Source organism: Phasianus colchicus, chromosome 17 (genome assembly GCF_987193195.1).
Source record: "Phasianus colchicus chromosome 17, bPhaCol1.hap1.1, whole genome shotgun sequence".
NCBI lineage: Eukaryota > Metazoa > Chordata > Aves > Galliformes > Phasianidae > Phasianus > Phasianus colchicus.
In genome coordinates, this window is record NC_143452.1 from 11,438,123 (window position 1) to 11,458,814 (window position 20,692).

Consider the following 20,692-nt stretch of genomic DNA (forward strand, 5'->3'; position numbering starts at 1 on the left):
GTCACCTCTAGCCAGCATCTCATTTCCTGTTCACTAATCACCAATGCAGACAAGGAAAGCGTGCTTGTCCCAGACACATTTAAATCCAGATCTGAGCTGGTTAGAAGCCTTCCATCCATCACGCCACCCTGGGGGCCTAGCTCTGTAAGCGGCACCCACAGCCACGAAGGATGTTCAGAGGACGTTAAATTTGTTTTAGCTCTTCAGGGAGCACTCTGGCGTCTCTTGAGGACCTCAGGTGAAGAGAACCGAGGCCAGGTGGCCCTAAGGGGCCATATCGCATGGCGGCCGCGAGGCTGTGCGGGATGAGCCCCGGAGCGCCGCGCTGAGGAGAGCGGCTGTTCCTGCGCCCGGTGCGGCCCTCGGTCAGGTGGGCGCGATGCCCGCCGAGGGGCTGCGGCGCGGCCCGGGGGGCTCTCGGCTCGGGGATCCCGGCCGGAGGCGCCGCGACGGAGCAGCGCTCCTCCGCGTGTGCGATGCGCGGCCGCGTGTGGGGCGCGGGCGGCGGAGTCTCCACCTCTTCTGGCAACTTGAACCTGTGGCTGCCAAGCTCCATTAAAGCTATCAGCAGTCGGGGGGACGCACTTCACAGCGTAGGCGGGATAGGTTGCTTTTTTTTTTTTTTTTTTGAATATCTTTTTTTTTTTTTTTACCCCTCTTCGAAAGCTTGTGACTGCTCCCGAGCCGGCCCCGCGCTGCAGCCGCGGTCCCGAGCCGCGCCGCGGGCACCGGAACGTCCCATGGCCGCACCGCCGTGCGCTGCGCCCCGCTGAGCTCCGCGGGCACCGGCGGCGGTCGCGCTCCTCCCGCCGAGGAAGCAGAGCATCGTCCACCATGGTCCGGTGCTGGTGGCTCGCCGGGCTGCTCGTAGGTAGGTGGCATCCCCCAGAGCGGCGGGGGGTGGGAGAGGGTGGTGGGGAGCTGCCCTCCGCCTCCATCCCCACCGGCGGCAGGGAGACCGCGAGGCGGGACGGGCTGCGGCACGGGGTGCCCCGCCGCACGGCACGAAGGAGCCCGGCGCTGCCCCGCTGCCCGCCCCGCTGCGTCCCGAGGGTGGTTCCGTGCCGGTGGGTTTTCAGATCTCCGGCACCTGCCCGGTAAAGGAGCGCTGCGGAAGCCGTCTCCCCCCCGGCACACGGCTGTGGGACCCTCCGGGTGGCACAGGCTGCGTCTTTGCGGCCGCCTTTCAAAAGGGCTTCGCTTAACCCAGCAGTTCTTGGAGCTGTTTCAGAAGTAAAGGTTCTGGCTGAAGAGACCGTGTGGGAGAACAAAGACAACAGAGCGGTGAAAAAGGCAAAATGATTTCTGATGGTGACAGAGGGCAGAACCTGGGGAAGGCTTTCCCATCCTCACACTGAGGTTGCCCTGGGAAATGCTTGGGAGACCCTTGGTTGGAGCTGCGTGTCCCCAAACAGGTGAAAGGAAGGGGGGAGCATGCCCCCCGTGCCCCTGTGTAAAAGCTGGGTTTCCTTTTTTTCCATTCTTTTCTGCCGCTTAGTTTGCTCATCTGAGTCTCTGGGCAGCCAAATATCACACTGACTGCCTGTGAAACTCTGGGCTCCATTTAGTGACCATTGCAGAGGAATTGTGTAGTGACAGCTGTTGGAAATTATTTGCACTGAGAGTAATGGACCAGACTACAGAAAGTCTCAAAGCGTGGTTTTGAGTATGATACTGTATGGTAACATAGGGTTACTTGTCTGTTCCCTTATCTGGGATCTTTGTCATACATGGTTCCCCAGATGTAAGATTCCACAGGTTGAGAAATACAAATTCTGCCTCTAGAGATTTCATTAGCTCCAGTTGCGCTGCTCAGAGATCTGCTATACTGCATTATGTAAGGTTACTCCTGTAACTCTAATTAGAATACCACTTTCTTAGATCGTCCTGCAATTCTGGTCCAATCAAATTAAAATCCACTGCTTTTCCATCTAATGTCAGTGACAGAATTTCCACGGATTTCAGTAAGAACAGAAGTTGGACCTTAAAAGATGTGTTTAAATAGCTAAGTTGGATCCAGAGCTCATTAAAACCAAAGCGAGGTTTGCCAGGGATTTCAGTGTGTGCGAGACTGGCATTGGGAATTTTGCATGAAACTGAACATCAGCATGACACCAGTGCATAATTAGTTGAAAAAATACTTTAGTTAGGTAACTGGACCTGAGTTTGGAGTTTCTTCCAGCAAAGAATCACTCATTCTTAGAAATGTCCCAAGAGACTTGCTAAGTTTTTACCTAAGCTTTCATTAAAGTCTTTACATTCCAATAACACGACACCGATATTTTTCATGTGTAGCTTCTCCTATATGGTTTTAACACTTTCAGAGTTTATTTTTAGGTTAGAAAATGACTGAGTTGGGGTAAGATAAGATCAGCAGTTGCATTGAGTTGTAAGAATAGGAAGAGAATCCTCTGAACAGTAGCACTGGATTAAATATAGATGTGTGCATACATGTATATATCCACTATTAAATGAACATCATTGTCCTTGGTTCAAGTGTTTGATTTGGGCAGTATTTACTTTACTAATATAATTTTTTCAAGTTGGCATTTTTTTCTTCTCCAGTTCTCGAGTTGGCCAAAAAATCAACAACTACTGTATTATGCTGGGTTGTGTGATTTGACTCTATTTGTTCCCCCATAATTATAGCTTAGCCATGTTCAAAGTATGTGGATATAGATAAAAACAAGGCTGAGATGTGAAAAAAGCATAAGTGAAAAAAAATATCGTGTGGTTTCTATATTTTCCCCACAAGCACAAATTGTTGAGTAAGGAGATTTTCAAAAGCCAGAAATTGCTATGAAGAAAACCAAAGCTGGAATCCAATGCTAGGGGAGGCTGCATCTGGCAGAACAAAGTTTGGAAAGAGATTCTGCTTTCAATGGGATCCTGTGTTTCCCCACAACACAGCATATGTCATCTGTAAAAACAACGCTTTCATGGATGAGATACAATCACTGCTAAAATCAACCTCAAAATTAGGAAGCACCTACACAACACTCTCAGCCAGTTCCTTTGGTTTTCTTACCTGTTTGTTGAGGAAGATAAAGCCATGAAAACAGAGAATTCCCAATTTCATCATTTTAAGACAATGCATCTCAGATACAGTATTACCAAGAAACTGACGATGAGAAAGTGGGAATTTTAAAGTGTGACCCTTTTTCTGTAGGCTAAGATTGCTGCCAGAAACTGAAAACATGATTCATATGACTGCTCCCCCTCTCTACCCTGATTAAATTGTGTAACATCTGAGGGGTTAGTAATCTGCAATCTGTTGGGTTTTTTTTTTCTCCCTTTAGAGAGTTCGACAGTCTCATGCTGTAAAGAGCAAAATTGGGAAAGTTCTATTTCTGTGTATTAGGAAAAAAAAAAAACTGTTTGAAATTCCAAACCTCCAGATTGTTAAGTGATAAAAGGGTTCAAATCCATCATTAGTTTTAGCACTGTGATGGTGTGATAATAAGGTCTTTCATGCTGATGTTTTCTCATTTTCATCAAAATCATCATGATTTGAGTTGAACTGAACCTGGGAATGCTGCAATGAAGCTCAGCTCCCATGGCCTTGTTAGAGACAGTTGCATCAGTTCAGTAATGTCTCTTGTCTTACAGTTGCTGTGCTGGTACATAAATCAACAGGAGAAACTTCAGCACTGACTGTTCAAAGAAATTTGCTTGAATCTAGCCCATAAATTAAAGCTTTAAACTTGAGTGCAACCATTTGATCAATCACTGAAAAACCTTCCCATGGTTTCTTCTGCACTGATATGAAGCACTGTCAAACATGACATTTTGGTCTTGTCCACATCAAAGAGCTTTTGCCCCTGTACTCTGGGATCAGCTTATACACCCAGCTTCCCACTGAGAGAAATGCATTTACCTGGGTCGTGCTCTTACTGAAGCCACAGGTGCTGGACATTGGCAGGTTATGACTTTTAAGTGTCTCTTCTGACCTGTTAATACAAAATCATGATTAGACTTTATAAAGCTTTTCAGAGATTTTTCAGAGAGCAGCTCAGTTTTCCCCGTTTCTTTTGCTGTGAAAAAAATCCTAAGTTTTGTTAATTGTGAGTAGCACAAGTCCTGTTATTGGATTATACAGTGTGTAGGTTGAATGTCAACTTTGATTTCAGCATCTGTCGGCTGTGTTTAGGGGAGCTGGAACACATCAAAACTTGGCTGATGTTGACAGGCAAAACAGTAGACTGAAATTTCAGGCTATCTAGAAACCACACCCAGACCCCAAAACACATGTTAGAAGTAACTATAATTCTTTGCTTCAGCTGAACAAGTAAGCTTTTTCTGTGGTCACTTGTGATTCTGTGTTAAACGCGTGCGTATTTCTGGTGTGGAACCTGTATCAGTTTACCACCTTTGTGCAGAACGTTGTTTTTTCTGAGAATACCGTCTGTTATGAGTGCTTTTGAATGCCTTCCTCATCTTTTTGCTTTGTGTGGGCCAAGTAGCCCCAGACTATTAGATCCCGTTAGATCCTGTTTTTATTACTAAAAACAGTATCCTTGCTGCAGTGCCAAGACTCCTATTGTGTTAGGTGCTACATAAGGAGAGAACAAAAGGATCGCTCTTGCTTTAGAGGGTTTATAATCTAATTTCCTGGACTTAGGTTTCCAACAGTGAGTTGCAGGGACATACTGGGATTCCCAGCTGTGTCCAGCAGTTAGAACCTATTGCAGTTGTTTATATCTTTATGTGCCTAAACGCCTTGGTGCCTCTGGCACGAATTTCTGAACCCACCGAGGCGATCTTGATGAGGAGGAGGGCGAACAATGAGCTTACACAGGAGAGCAGCTGTCTCCCGTGGGAGCTGAGGACTGGGAGCGCTCCATGGCAGTGGGAGACTGAAAGGCCACTCTCAGCATCCCGCCAGCTCCCTGCCAAGAGCGGGTTATTCCCTGCTGTACTAAAGCTTTGTTCAGTCCTTCAAAATCCTGCCAAGCAAGTGGACTTGTGCTGCCTACTAGATTGTGCCTCAAGAAGTTCACACTGGTATACAAGGCACATTTTTTTCACTCTTCATTCAATCCCAACAGAACCTCTTTATTCGTTGTAAGGAATTCCTTCCCTTCCTTGGTGTTTATGCTTTGTGAATATTTATAGGCTGTTATCATGTCCATCTCTCTCCCCAGTTGTCACTCAGCCAGGCTGTATGTGCTCTGCTCTTTTAATTCTTGCTTCGTAACTCAATCTCTCCCATCCCCTAATCGTTTTCTGTTGTTCTGCTCTCAGCTCCCACCAGTTCCAGTTGCTCATTTTGCTTGGGGGGAATGCTATATTTATGTTAATATTATGTGGTGGGTGGTCCTCTCTGTGCTTATGGTCCATGTGGGTGATTTAGATGTTTAAAATGAGGTTGGCATTTTATAGCCAAGCCATTGCCTGGTTGCCAGTTCCACTCTTCAGAGCACTCTGGGAGAAAATATGCTTAGCCATCACTAGTAAAAGCAGCCACAATAGCCACTGGTAAAGTGTCTGTGCAGGGGTTGGAGGGTATTGCCAAAACTCCATGGATGTGCCACAGATTCAAAATGATGGCATGCCATTACTTTCAAAACCATACACTGTATTCTCTATTCAGTTTTCATCCCGCCTAACTTCAGGAAGATAGATGTCCTATTTCCCATTTGGTTAGAACATGAATTCTGGTTAGAATTTCAGTGAGTTATGGCTTTACCCTTGGGGTATTGTTCAGCATGGGGCTGAGCTGGTTGGCTTTTCATTCTCCATCTCTCACCGTCCAGGTGTCTCACTGAGATCTCACCAAAACCAAACTGAAGTTCTCATCAGTGTTCAATGAAGAAAAAGTCGAAGCATTTCCTTTCATCCTTCAGTGTTCTTTGCCTTTTCCTTCTACATTTCTCTGTACCGGACACCTGTGGCAGCACTGCTCAGGGTTTAACACAGGTCACAATGTGTTCATGCTGTCTGACATAACATGTTTTTTTGGTGACTTACCAAAGCCAAAAGAGAAGGCACGTAGCAGTTATCCCATTAGTTCACACCTCTGCTCATTAACCCTCTGGTTCCTGCGGCTCAGGTTGGCGCAGTGCTGGCAGCAGGCAGGCTCCTGGCTGCATGCAGGCCGCTGCTGCCTGTGGGGGCCATGTGGTGCTGCTCAGCTGTTTTTGACTAAGTCTTTTGACACTGGCTGGTCTAGGGGAGGAAGAGCATGGGTCTCCTCTTCCTGAGGCTGCCTGATGCCATCTGAGCGGTGGGAGGAAGGAGGGAGAAGTGGCGTGGGGCGGCGGGGCCTGTGCCTGTTATGGCAGCGAGCGCAGGGCAGGAAGGGCTCTGTGGAACTGAAAAGCGTGGCATCGTGATCGACAGTAGCTGTAGATCTCTTGGGAATCTGCACTCGCATCTGCCGCCAGAGCTTTTATTTCTCGTGCTGCCAAAGGCCTCTATGCCAGCTGCAGTGCGCCCTGCTTTGTTTGCTCCATCTGGGGAGAGGACGTGTCATACCCCATTTCTCCTTTGCATTCCTGTATTCTTTCAGCAGAGTATTCGTGCCGGTTTGTGGGGAAGGGCACTTTCTGAATAAGGTCCTGATGCTGTGTTGTTACAGTCATGGGATCTTTCCTATTTATGACTCCAATGAAAGTGGGATCGAGCCCTGCAATCCTATTTACAGTGTCAGGTCTGGTTTTCTTCAGCGTAAACAGCCAGAGAGAGCAGTTTTAAGAGCCTTTTTATTTAAATACAGTTTATACTGAAGAAGATCTTTGACATGCAGGAGAGAATATCTTCTCCCTTCTCCCTTTCCCTCCTACAAATTCCATTTGTCTTGTCCTCTACCCCTGGACATGACACTTACAGGAGAAATAAATGGTTCCATGATTCCAAGAGCAAAATATTTACTTCTCTAGTCCCTTAAAAACCTCTAGACAGCTCACCACAAGTGCTCCACTATTTTAATTGTGGATGTGAGACAAATCAGACAATGATCACAGCCACAGAAGACAGGGTAAAGAGTCTGAACTTGTTTTCCAGTGTGCTTAAAGTTATGTGGTGAATTTATGTTTCAAAAAGTTCTTCTCCAAAACCCTGAGTTGCTTGGGACTTTTGAGTGAGTTGAGTTCCCTCTTAGGATCTGCAGAATGTTGTATGTGGTTGTGCTCTGTACTGCACAAGGGGATGCTCTGCAGTGATAGCTAACATATCCAATATGTTTATTGTGCCACTCTTCAAAGAACACAAAGAAACATCTGGTGAATTCAAAGCATTTTGCAAGTAGCACAGGCTGAGCATCAGTCTAGTGAAACAGCTCTATATATGCCCATTTTACTCAAAAATAAGGGTTGAATAATAGAAATACTTTTCCAGAAGCCAAACAGGACTCCAGTGAAAGCACTGGCATCGTCCCTCAACCACTTGACCACATTCTGGCTTCAATTCAGGGAGGCATTACTAATCAGGAAAAATGCTCATGAACTGGCTTAATTTAGAGCTCATGCTTAAGTTTCACTGAAACCAATTAGACCTAAGCATGTGCTTAAGTCCTGTCCAAAACTGGGTTCAGTTTGAATGTAAGCAAAATGCAAAGTTGTGCAGTGATACACTGTTCCACCCCCAGTGGGTTATATTTAAGTTTTATAACTTTATAATATCATAAAATAAAATATATCTCTTCCCACAGAGTTGTTCTCTTGGGAATGCCTTATTCTGAGTGAATAAAAAGCACCGCTGACTTAATCTCCACACAAATGCAAAAGAAATTGATTTGCTCAATACAGACATCTTTGCTTTTGAAGAATGCTTATTCCTTTAGTGGCTATCCCAAAATCCATTCTGCGTGCTCTCAGGAGAGAAAAATGCTAAGGAAACACTGTTTTGCTCTGTTAATGAAGTCTGTGTGGATAAGTACAATTTACTTAAGCAGAATATATTGATAAGTTTCTTATCACTCATTTCATTCCAGTCTGAACATTCCTCAGAAAATATCAAAGGTTTTAGGTCATCTCTAAATGAAGAAATGTGAAATTCTCCATGACTTCAGGCACTGATCTTATCCCTGTGAATGGGTGACTAACTGAAACATTAGATTTATAACTGGACATATTAAATTCTGGCCATAGGAGGCAATAACATCACAGATTAAGCAATCTAGCTCTGGAGAAGAGTTCATCTTCAGTAACTAATTTGGTGCAAACTCTAATGTATGCATTTTCTCCTCCATTTATAAAGGAACAGATGTGTGACTCAACTTTGCTTTTTTCCAAAGTCAATCTGCATGGAGAAACACAAACAAGGTTTGTTTCCAACAGAGCATATTGCAGTATTTCTCTCCTGGATGGTATTTTTTTCCCTTCAAAATGGAGAAATGGATCTGAATCTGCAGCAAAGAGTACTTCTGTAGCACAGCTCCTGTGGCAGGTTCTCATTTCAGGCTTGGCCATTGCCTAGGAATCTTTCGTCCTAATTTTACCAAGAATTTACTTTGCGTAGGAATTTCCAGTTCTGTCTTTCTATCGTTTGATGCCGTGGGTCTGATTTTTTTTTTTTTTTAAGTTGCTTATACAAATGAGAGTATGGAATAGTTGATTAGTATTTGCTACTGCAGTTGTCTCAAGACTTGGTCCAGTTTCTGCTGGTTCCAGGGATCAGCTTGGCATTCCTAATTGCCTGAGTACTTGTGCAGCCCTCTTGCCTGGAGACCTTGGGCCAGTGCTTTGGATGCAGCACGCACCAGAAAGCTGGAAAAAGATCCTGTTTTGTCTAGCTGCTGCACTGAGGAGCTCTCTGGAAACGCTTGTGGTTAATCAATACAGACAGACAGGATAACGAGAGGGTGGAAGAGATCACAGTTGGAGATTTTTTTTAGATTTTCCTATGAATGAGTATTTTTGTCTTGAAGATGAATTGTCATTAATTCCTCCCCCCCCCCCCCTTGCCCAAGAACTCTAGGAAGCAGTCAGCTTGTGTCTCTCTCAAGATGGAGAGAGGAGCTGCTCTGATGTGCGTCCCCAGGGGCTGAGTAACAGAGTGACACATGAGTGACACATAAGTGACAGGAGTGACACATGAGTGACAGCCACTTTATGCTGCTCTTGGAATCAAAATGTGCCCTAACTACAGATTTGAGGTCTGGAATTGAACTTTTCCAAGTTGAAACACTGTTTGGATCTGGTGGGGCTGAGCTGGAGTACTTGAGAGAGAAAAGCAGCCACAAAATTTGGATACAATCCAGTAGCTTTTGGTTTGAGGATGCATACAGCTTGGAGTCTTGTGTACAGTTAAGTAAGATAAAATCCCAAGGAATTCCCATCATGTCAAATATTTACATTCTGGAGGTTTTTTATTTTTACTTTTTCTCTCTCACTCTTTTTTTTTTTCCCCCCATGGAGTTTGATCCTGATTATAAAAATTCCCTTTCCTATTGAATGTGTCAAAATCTTGTGATCATGTTGCCACAGTGTCTGTGCTCTCAAATAATGCAGACTTTTCGTGTCTCTGCCAAAAGCAGCAATAAGGGTTCAGTCAAACACTGAGGCTTCTGCCGCAATAAACACACACACAGCAGTTAGCAAGTTCAGCACAGGGCTGTATTCACTGCTGTTATTTCGGTATAACTATAGACTGCACTAACACCTCCAGAGCCCTTCTGTGGTTGTAAGCAGGAGCAAATTTGGCCCATATGATCTGTTACCTCTAACCCAAATACAGCTATTTGTGTAGTTTACAGTTTTCTCTAAGATAATTATTTGATATGTTTTAAGTGGAATTCAGTCCGGACTGTCCTTTAGCTGAAAGATCTCCAAAAGCTTTGCCAGTAGTTAGGCCTGGTGCTGGGATGGGCAGCTGGAGCTTGGCTATTCTGCAGCTGAGTGAGAAAGCAGGAGGAGTGGGGCTCCTCAGAGCAGAACTCTGGCAGCAGTGGGTGAGAGAGCAGAACCAAACAGTGCCACCTGGTACTATAGTGGTACCAGGCTGCAATCTTAACCAGTAGCCAGGGTTTTGTTGTTCAGCTTTGTCTTTTCACGCGAGGGCTCGCAGGAACTGATTTTTAGGAAGCACAATGCAATGCAAACAATTGAGAAGGAGCAGGCTATCCCTGCTCGCCCTGTCAGGCCCTTTACAGATGATTAAAACAGAACAATTGCGAGTCTGCTCCAGGAAGACCCCTCAGCACCAATAAAGCATCTGTCCAGCCAGTTCCTGCACTGCAGCGCGCGGTGAGGTAACAGAACATCCGCAGTGCTTTCAGTGCCTTTGGGTAGGTCGGCCGCTTGTTAACGCTCCCCTGCTCAGCTGGGGCTCTGTGTGCCGTGTGCTTATTCCCTGTGGTCGTTCCAGGGTCTGTGTGTTAACATCTGCACACATTTTGAGTCGCCGTTCCTGCGATGTGTAAAACCTTCGCTCTGTAGAGAAGCGACTCTGAATTTGTGCATCAGAAGCCTGAAGTTCCACGGCCGGCCAGGCTGCAGGATGGGCACGAATGGGGCAGGAAGGGACGTGGGGATGAGGCAGCTTCGCTGGGCCCTCGTTTCAAAGAGGCAAATCCCACCTTCCTTCCTGAGACAAATTCACCAGGAGGGCAGCGGGAGTTTGCCTAAGAGTGAATAACACGGGAACTTGCATTTATGTGCGTGCAGGCAAAGGTCTGCAACATGTAACCGCGTGCTCACACATTCCCATAGCCAATAACATCCGCCGTTGTGGGAAATGAGGTAAGTGACAGAAGTGCTGTCCTTACGGCGGGCGACAGGCGGGCCGCCGTTCCCATACCGTAATTCCCGCATCGGTCGGTGCTGCCGCAGCGGCTTCGGAGAGAATGGGAACAAAGGACGGCCGCTGCGCCGACGGACCGAGCGATGGCTTCAGGCACTGGAGCTGGGAGTCGGCAACTGCGGGGGTCTGCGTGGAGCCCCGCGGTGCGTGCGTGCGTGTGTGTATATGTGTGTGTGTGTGTGTGTGTACTGACCATCTCCCCACCCTCTCCCCGCAGTGTACGCGGTCGCGGAGCGCTCGCTGCGCTGGGAGCCGCGGTGCCGGCAGCAGCTCCGCCACCTGCAGGACGGCGCCAGGATCGAGGCGCGGCTCCCGCCCCGCCTGGAGGGCCATTGGGTCTCCACCGGGTAAGACCCCGCGGGCAGCTGGAACCCCAGCCCACCCCAACCCGACCCCTCAGCCTCCCTCCTCCATGGGCCGCAGGGCAGAGTGGGCTCCAGAGCCCCTCCATCCCATTTTCCCGGTGGGCACAAAGCATCACGTCACACCCAGTGACCGCCACCGCACCGTCGCGTTTTGGCAATGGCTCTTAAAGAAGACCTCAAAATCTGCCCGTGGCACCGTGCCCGCCCCTCTCCCCCCGTGCCCCACATCACCACATTACCCCAGCCCCGCTCCCCAAGCACCCATTGCCGTACCGGTGGCTCAGCACCGCCTCTGTCCCCAGGTGTGAGGTGCGGCCAGGACCAGAGTTCCTCACCCGCTCCTACCTTTTCTACGCCAACCGCCTCTTCAAGGCCTTCCAGTTCTACTACTGGGACCCGTCCTGCCGTGAGCCCTCCTACTCGCTGGTCATCAAGGGCAAGCTGCGGCTGCGCCAGGCCTCCTGGATCACCCGCGGGGCCACCGAGGCCGACTACCACCTGCACAAGGTGGGCATCGTTTTCCACAGCCAGAAGGCCATGCGGGAGGTGGCCTCCCGCATCAACCAAAGCTCGGGTGAGGGCTGCAGTGGTTTCCTGCCCCCGGGCCGTGCCTGGGCGCCCGGAGCCCTGTACGAACTGCTGAGCGCCAAAACCGAGCGTGACTGCACCGCGGCCCTGGGCTTCGCCATGCACGAGCTGAGCCTGGTGCGGGTGGAGACGCACCACCAGCCCCTGCCAGGGCCGCAGCAGAGCGGCAGCAGCCTGGTGGAGGAGCTGTACCTGGGAGACATCCATACGGACTGGCTGGAGCGGCTGCACTACCGCCCGACGGGCTACCAGCGTCCGCTGCAGAGCGCCGTGGTAAGTGCGGGTGGCCGGCCTGTGGGCTTTGCAAAGCACTCCTTGGTTTTGTGCTGTTAAAGTACCGACTGCCTGCACGTTGAGCCCCACAGACCCCAAGAGATGTAGGTTCCCCCATCCCTTCCTGATTGCTGGAGTGGGATGGGCGAGCGCTCAGCGAGCACAAGAAGGCTGCCTTGGCATGGGGATACAGTTAATGGCTTTTCTTTGGCTCTGTGTTCTCCTCGGAAATGCAATTTCCTGGTTTCCTGCTCCACAAGCAGTGAAGGCTTTGGGCTGCACGTTGCTGCCCACTCTGCTGTTTGCCTCTCATCCCTCTCTGTTATGTTCTTCAGTTTCAGAGGAGCAAGGAAGCCAACGTCCACCATTAAACTGTTACTGCTCTGTGTAATGCCATTAGAGGAGGAAGTTGCTCTGAGAAATGCTATTACACTGAAACCAAGCGTTCTCTGTGACAGAAATAGAGCTGAACAGGAGCCTGCTTGCTTCTTGTTTTGTTTCATATGTTGCAGCAGGTTGCTTTATCTCCAGGAAAGCACATTTTCATCTGAACCATGTCTGATCCATTCAGAAATGACTGAGCAGTGAGATGAGGGGGAAACCTCTCTGCATTTTGCCAGATGGAACTGAGTTAAAAAAAAAAATAAAATTCTTCTGGGTGCAGATTGTGGGGGGCAGCATTTCCCCATGCCCCAGATGACAGCAGCTGAGCTTGGAAAAAGAAAACCACAGAGCAGCACCCCCAACTCCTACAAAGTAACCTTCCCAAATTGGTTAAAACTGTGTTATCTTGGGCCAAACCCATATATATGAGCAAAACCAGATGGTAAATATAAACACTTCTAAAAGTTAATTTAAACCCAAACTTAAAGATACTGAAATCCACTCTCTGAGTACAGCACTGTAATTAATCAGCTCACAGCTCTCCAATGCACCCGCGCATGATGTCACCACTTGGCGGTCATTTGAAGCTGCCATACATTAAGAATTCTTCACATGGCAGTGAGAAGGCTGAGGGAGTCCGACAGTTTTCGTGTCCATAGTGATCAGTTCATTGGGCATAGCCTTTTTTTTTTTCTTTTTTCTTTTTTTTGTCACTGGACTCGTTCCTTTGACTGTGCTGTGAGAGCAGCAGAGCTATGCTAGGAATTATTTTTTAACCCTCTTGATGAAAATATCACTCTTTTTTCCCTTAAATTTATACCGCTTTTAAAGAAACCCATTCTCCCCAAATTACCTTTCATTATCAAAGAATTTCCTGTCTAAGGAGAGCAGATACATTTGCCAACTTCTGGGATTATTTAGCCATAATGTACTGTGTACTGTCAGCACTCATTAATGTGACAGTAGCAGTAAAACAAACTGAAAATGACTAAATTACAGTAGGCTCCAATCAACTCGCATGTAAATTACCCCCTCTCCAGTTAACTACTGAGTTATTTAGCCTTGCTGCATGCCGTGGTTCAGCAAAGATTAGCTCGTGTTCTGGAAAACGATACAACATTCCAACCCTGCTTAATGAAAAGTAAAGCAGTTGTGATGCACAGAGTGCCAGAAGGTGTTCCAGGCCGCCCCCAAACCCTCTGGCATTTGACAAAGGACAGCAGAGGCGTAGGGCTGCACTCTGCAGCAGCTCTTGGCCTTGTCCAGCTCCACTGCTGCGTGTGAAGCCTCAGCTCAGAATGGCGCAGGGCTCTTCGTCACACTTAACCTATTGGGATTAAGTTTGTTGCAGTCAAACGTGCTGGTGTGGGAGTGTGGGATTTTTAACTATTGTGAGAAGGGTTTTTTAGGTCATATTGGTTGACATGAAAATTTTCTGTCTCCTGCAGCACCACACGCATCCCTGCCCGGCCTGTGGGGCCATCTACAGAGCTGACGAGCACCACCCGCCCATCCTGCCTGCCCAGGTCGAGCTGCCGGTGCAGCTGAGCGGCAGCTGGGTGAGCACCCGCTGCGAGGTGCGCCCTGCCGTGCTCTTCCTCACTCGGTACTTCATCTTCCACGGCAGCAACCACACCTGGCAGGGCTACTACTACCACTACTCCGACCCGCTCTGCAAGCAGCCCACTTTCACCATTTACGCATCTGGGCGTTACACCCAGGGCGTCCCCTCCTCCAAGGTGAAAGGGGGCATGGAGCTGGCTTTCAAAGTCACACAAGCACGGGTGACGCCCATGGATCAGGTGACGGTGATGATGCTGAACTCCTCCGAACCGGGGAGCTGCGGGCTGGCAAGCTCCTGGAGTGCTGGTGTGGAGCAGGATATAACGCCAACCAACGGCTGCTTGGCTTTGGGCATCAGGCTGCCCCACATGGAGTATGAGCTCTTCAGAACAGAGCACGACCCCAAGGAGCGCAGCCTGCTGTACATCGGTGAGAGGCCCACGGATGGATCCAGCCCTGACCGCCCCGACAAACGGCCCACGTCCTACCAGGCACCCCTGGTTCAGTGTGCGGGTGCATCAGAGGAGTTCCCTAACTACTATAGTCTGAAATATGTGGGGAAAGAGGGTGCTAATGGCAGCGAACAACTAAAACCTTTGCCTGTGGCTCTCTTGCTGTTGATAGCGCTGCAGGTGTTAAGATGGGACTAGCTCTCTATTCAGGTACAGCACAGAACCCATATAGTCTTGGTGCTAATATGATTTTTGTAACTTCCAACTGAGCACATCTGGAACCAGTTTTACTTAGACTTGGAAACGCTTTAAAAGAAAAAAAAGAAGGCAAAAAAACAAAGAACAGTGAATGAAGCCAAGAAGATGTGCCTGATCACGTACTGCCTGATGGCTTTGTTGCCTCATCTCCCCTTGTCTTTGCATACCAATGTAATGTAGTGACATGGATGCACTGCACATTGCAGTAAGTACTTCAGCAATATGAGGGGAAAAAGAGCAACATCAATTGCAACTGATGCTTTGAGCTTTTGGCACTGCTGAGATTTAATCAAGGGCTTAGTTCAGATGTAATTCAAACATCCAGAGTGTCAGCTGCTGAGTTTTTTTGAGGTTAAGCTCCCTCCGCCATAGTCCTTATTGCTGCTTGTGCAAATTTGATCTGCAGCGTCCATCAGCACCAGATACAGTGTCAGCAAATGCTCTCACTAAGGACACACCTAATGATGCCTCTCAGTTTATAGATGTTTTCTGCAGTTTTCACATGTACATACATGTGCAGATGCAGAGCAGCAACCCCAGAGCATCACCTGACAGACTGCTCTGCCTGACTCTGGTCATAAGAAAAGCTACAGCAAATAGAAAGGGCTCCTGTGCATAGCAGTGCCAACTCCCAGCATTCTGTAGCTGCAGACACTGCATCCTTGCTGCACTATTTTGGCACTGCCAATCGCAGCTCCCACTCACAGGCAGTGTGCAATGCAGAAGATCACTCAGGTCTTCTCAGGCTGTATATTTTCAGTGTCTCCTAAGTGCACTGGCTGTTAATCCAGCTGTCGTATCAGTTGGACTGTCACTGCCAGCCCCGTTCACTTGAAGATGGTTTATAAATCTACCTGCAGTGAACAATGCGCTGAGGAGACGACTCTGAGCAGCACTGTCAGACTGTCCAGAGCTCTGCTGGCAAGAAGGAAAAAGTAAGAAATTACATCTCCTTTGCTGCAGCCAAGAAGCATATAACTCACCTGGGGAAGACCTCTTCCCAGTAGCTAAATCCCCTCCAAATAAGCCTATATATCTTACAAAGGATATTTTTGTTAAACCATCTATGCAACAGCTACTTTCTTAATGCTGTTTTTACAAACTTGCAGCTTTTACTTAAATAATTTATGGGTTTTATAGCATCAAAGTACTTTTTGGGGGGAACTGTACATTAATAATTCAGATGAGATGCTTATTAAATGCATACCATTGTGACATAAATGTTGTCAGCATGTTCACATGTTCCAGGCCCACATAAGCAGCCACATCTCTGATGTGCACAGTGGCCAAACTCGGCTCGTCTGCCTTCAGTTCCATCTGCGATCCATGGAGACTGCTCCAGGGTTTAGCTCAGCAGGCACAACACCTCCATTCGTTGCCAAAGCTTGTTGTGCTTTGTTGCTTGCTGCTGCATGGAGATGTGTGGGCAAACATTTGAAGAACTGAAGTCCCACCATGAGGAACAGGGCTTTTGTCAACTTGGGACACCCTGGGAAGGTGCAATGTATGATTGAAGCATAGCAGCACTGCCTCTTATTGAAGCTGCATGAAATTTTTTCCATAGCAGAGCTGTTTGCCATCACCAATTAATGCAACGTAGGAGTTTATGATACTCAAAACTGGAGAAAGAACCCAGCTCCCCCGCAGCAGCCGTGGTGCTCAGCACTGCTCAGCTCTGCAGCAGTGAGCACAGCCCTGCACAGCGCTTCATACTTCGGAAAGGAAAAAAAGCCATGGAAATGCTATCTGCATAAATATTGCAACTTTTATTGTTCTTTTCACAGTTTGGGGAGAAACATTTCTAAATTATACAGTTATTCTCTCAAGAATTTGTGCCTTTTTTTCCAATCTGACAGTGAGTCTTGTTTTGCTCATTTTGCTAAGATCAAAGAGAGAGTGCCGTTTGGTATTTTCTGTGCGTGAAGGTAGTCGTGCACTGTCATCAAGACATTCTCAGATAAACTCAGCCAACCAGTTTTCTCTCTCGCTCTATGGCCTTTCACACTCTGCTAGTAATTTTGCTAAGTTTTGAATCTCTTTTTGCATCTATCCCAATTATCCAGCTTCTCTCTCAACATGCAAATATCCAAATTGCATCAAAAATTCCCATCTCATAGCTGAGACATACAGAAGTACAATCACTGCCAGGGATAATTCAAAACAACACAACCTTTGTCAGTTTTTCACCCTGGGACTGCACTGGGAGCACAGGTGGAGCTCTCATTCTCTGACTCTGGGCATGGAGATGTTCATCACGTTACTGTTTTCTCAGTAGTGATTTTATGTATATTTTCACCAGTGATTTGGAAGCACTGAATTGTATCAGATCCCTGCAGAAGCCTTCTGTGAGCATCCCCATTTCCCTGCGGTTGCCTTGCAAGGATCACTTCTGAAACGTGCAATTTTCACAGAACACCAGGCTTTGCTGGGAGTCCAGCTACACTCAACCCACATTAATCCCAAAGAAAAAAGAGAAATAAAGACAGGATGAAATAAGTGACTTACACGATGCTCCTCCATTAGTGTTCATCTCCTTTTTCATCCCTTTCCCAGGGCTGACCAGCTAAGCAAGCACATACCTGCTCACCCCATATTGCATGCCACCCTCATCAGCAGAGATGGCCTCAGACATCTCCCTTAGAAGTACTGACAGAAGTTTTATAGACTGAATTTAAAGATGCTAACTTTGAATGTTAAGCACCACTAATGAATGACATCAGCTCTCCAGTTCTCCTAGCTCGTCACTAGCAGTTTCACCACCTGCATCCAGAAACAACCCTTATCTCCTGCCAAGATTTCCTCAGTACCTCAGCTCTTCACCCCCCACAGCCCCCCCAAGCACTTGAGCCCATACATTTTTCTTTTCCTTTGGCTATTGCTTTCCTTATTAATTTTCTACACTTCATAACTCTTATCCTTAGTGTTGACTGCTGTCAGTTTCCCTTTTTCTTGTTTTATATTACATCTATTTTCCCTCTCATTCATCACTGAAATAGGATGGGCTTTTTGCCAAAGTTGTTCTCTTCCTTAATTGCCAAACTGTTGAGGTTGGGCCATTTCCTACCTTTCTTATAGAAAACTGCCAGTTCTAATTCTGCTTGCCATCTAATTTCTTCTTCACCAGCAGATTTAATGCTAATTTGCTGAGCTGTGCCCTTTGGAAGCACCACATAGGTTCCCTGGCAGCTTGCAGGCCTACACCTGAATGCAGGGGGGATCCCCCAGGGAGCACCAACTCCTGGTGCTCTGATTCCTTTCTCAGCCAGCACAACCACGACAAAAGCAAATACCTTCATGCCTAACACTGTATTAAAATCGAGGACGTAACAAGCATCAGATCTGCCTTCTGAACTCTGTTCGACTCTGAAGTACACACGTGCCTTCTTGCTGTAGCTGTGAAGAAAAAGCAAGCTGAGGGCTGTTTGTACCAGCTGGAAGTCAGTGATACAGCCACACGTGTCTCAAAGCCTTCCTCTGAACTTCTAATATAGTTAAAATGATGAAAAGTACTACCTCCAAAAACAGAAGAAAAAAAAAAAGCAGCACATTTCAAGCATTCTGCATACGCTTAGTAGCTTCCTGCTGTGCATGTGAGCATCAGTCTCATACATCCAGCCCCACCATTACTCAGATGCATGGCCTCTGTGATGCTCTGCTCCTGGAGCAGCACACTGATGTACAGCTGCCAACTCAGCCTTGGGTTGGATCTGTTCAACAGTTCCATTAGCAGGAACAAACTTTTTCCAGTGATCCATCCTCATCCCGTGTTTAAAATGCTTCACAATGTTTTCTAATTTGCCCCCCAAAACAACACACAAAGTTTTAAAACACTTCTGGACAAATCATTAGCACTGAGTCAGTGCTTCATCTGATAACCGATCCACACTGAATCTAAAAGCTTCATACTGACTATGACCACACTGCACTGAGGCAGCAGAGGACAGAAAGGAGATGGCTGACTGCACCCAGACACCAGGAGCAAACTATCAGCACGGCAGTGAAACACACAGCAGCTGCTGCTCCACCTGCAGCCTCACAGCAGAGTCAGCCCTGATGTACAGGTGGGTTCCGTGTTGTGCCACATTGATTCCAGTGACCTTTCAAAAACCAAATTATATAGATCTTAAGAAGACTTAAGGTGATGCAGTGCTGTTGCTGAACACCCTCTGATCAGCCGCAGCCCAGTGCTGCAATGGGCATCAGAGCCACCTCCCACCCCCTCCAAGCAGCCAAACCCGCAGCTCAGCTCTGTCATCTCCCAGCTCCTGACTTTGTACGGCCTTAATAAAGTCCTTCTAAAAGTAGCTGTGTATGGATAATTACACGTGGGAGTTGTGCCAACCCAAACATGAGGGAGTTCAGAAGGCTCTTCTGGTCTTGCGAGTTTCTCCACCGAAGAAAAAAAATTGATTAAAAAAAAGAAAATATGGCAAAACTGGGGACAGCACTTCCCTGCAGGCTGCTCCTCAGCTCTTCATAGGCACTTCAAAAGCTTGAAAAAAAGTCACAGAATTAGGAACTTATTAAATGAGAATGAAGCGTACCAATGGAGAAATATAAACAGAAAAGCCAGATGTATAATGTCAACTCGTAATATGCAGGTTCAATTAATTCCTTAATTCATTTGTTTTCTTATCTTCTTTTGCTTTGCCATCTGGAAAAGGCCTTTCTCCAACGACAAATTATAGGAGAAAGATTCAAAGTTCAAAATCTGCTTCAGGGAAACGTAGCCTTGTTTCTTTACTCACAGACTCGAGAGATTCATGCAGATGCTTCAGGACAAACCTGGGCCTGGACTTAGGGGGAAAATATCTCCATGGGAGTTTAGGACACTTCTCAAACTTGTACTCTTCAAAGTAAAAATGTGAAAGCAGTTCTGTAAAAGGAAATGAAGCCATGGGAACAGCAGAGCCAATGGTAGGTATATTGAAGTAAAAATGCATATCAGAATGTTTCATGGAAGAGACTTCTGAACAGCTCTCACTTGTGTTGTTTCAAAGAAAAGCCTACATTTATCCAGTAAAAAAAAATAAACTAAAAATCAATCAACTGATAAAACAAATTTTACAGTTAAGCAGGTTTGAGTAGCAGAAACACAACTACTTTGTCCTCGGAAGCTCATCCAAACAAGAGGCAGCAGTACAATGCTGTGTCCCTTCAGCAAAGTGATTCAGAGCACATGAGGCAGTTGGGGTAACATAGAAATTGCTGGTGGATGTGGGCAAAGGATCTGCACTGCCCTGCTTGAACAACAAACCCCTCTGTTTGTCTAACTGCCTCTGATGGCTTACAGCAGCACTGCAGCCCATTGTCAGCTCTTAATGGAGTGAACCTGCAGAAGAGCCAGATTTCAGCCTGCAGGAGCAGGCAGCCTCACTCAGTAGTTGCTTTTCTTTCTGAAATGCCCACACACTGATTTATGTATCTCCTCAACAGTAAATCAGACTTGTAGAAATGCATCCAGTTACAAAGAAGAGTAACATCCAGGTATGGCATGTAACTAATCCCAGTCCTACACAGTCACCTTCTTTTTTCGTATTTGTTTCTGAATAATAACAACACACAAAAAAACCCTAAAAACAGAGATGTGCACACTGCAACTCACCACCTGTCGTTTTTCAACCTGCTCACTTGAGGATCTGAGTAATGGGTGCTGACCCATTTGCAAACAGAACTGAAAAGCAACTCTGAGCTGCTTCATGCTGCTCATGGTACTGCTGCACAGCACACACGAGGTCCAGAGGTCCTATGTGCTCATCCATTCCAAACAGAGGGCTGTCTGGTTGTGATTTTCTTCAGTTGCTTTAGATAGAAAACAGAATGTGAGATATGACACAATGGGACATAATGTAAAGCAAAGTAAGGACAGCATGAAGACCTCAGAATTCCACAGGTCACTACTGCACCCATGAATGAAGGAGGTGTTCCAATTAAATGATGAAAATAACACTTTTTTTTTTTTTTTTTTTAAGAGGGATGACACAGAGAGAGCTTCTTGTATTTGGTGAGTGCAATGTCAAACACCATAAGGCATTAAAGATCCCTTTTGTACCACATCACCATGTA

General features: G+C 46.9%; 1 protein-coding gene across 1 annotated transcript; it reads left to right on the forward strand.

Moving 5' to 3' along the window:
* Window positions 1–668: 668 nt before the first annotated feature.
* Window positions 669–15,840, forward strand: APCDD1L (APC down-regulated 1 like). Its single transcript, XM_031591488.2, has 4 exons — window positions 669–871; window positions 10,961–11,090; window positions 11,411–11,969; window positions 13,802–15,840. Exons 1-4 carry the CDS (start codon window positions 835–837, stop codon window positions 14,564–14,566), a joined length of 1,491 nt encoding a protein of 496 aa, XP_031447348.2. The 5' UTR covers window positions 669–834; the 3' UTR covers window positions 14,567–15,840.
* The last annotated feature ends 4,852 nt before the right edge of the window (window positions 15,841–20,692 follow it).

Coding starts and splice junctions, on each gene's coding strand:
- APCDD1L (XM_031591488.2), top strand. CDS start 835: ATGGTCCGGTGCTGGTGGCTCGCCGGGCTGCTCGTAG. Junction 11,091..11,410: donor GGCCATTGGGTCTCCACCGG/GTAAGACCCCGC, acceptor CTCTGTCCCCAG/GTGTGAGGTGCGGCCAGGAC. Junction 11,970..13,801: donor GTCCGCTGCAGAGCGCCGTG/GTAAGTGCGGGT, acceptor TGTCTCCTGCAG/CACCACACGCATCCCTGCCC.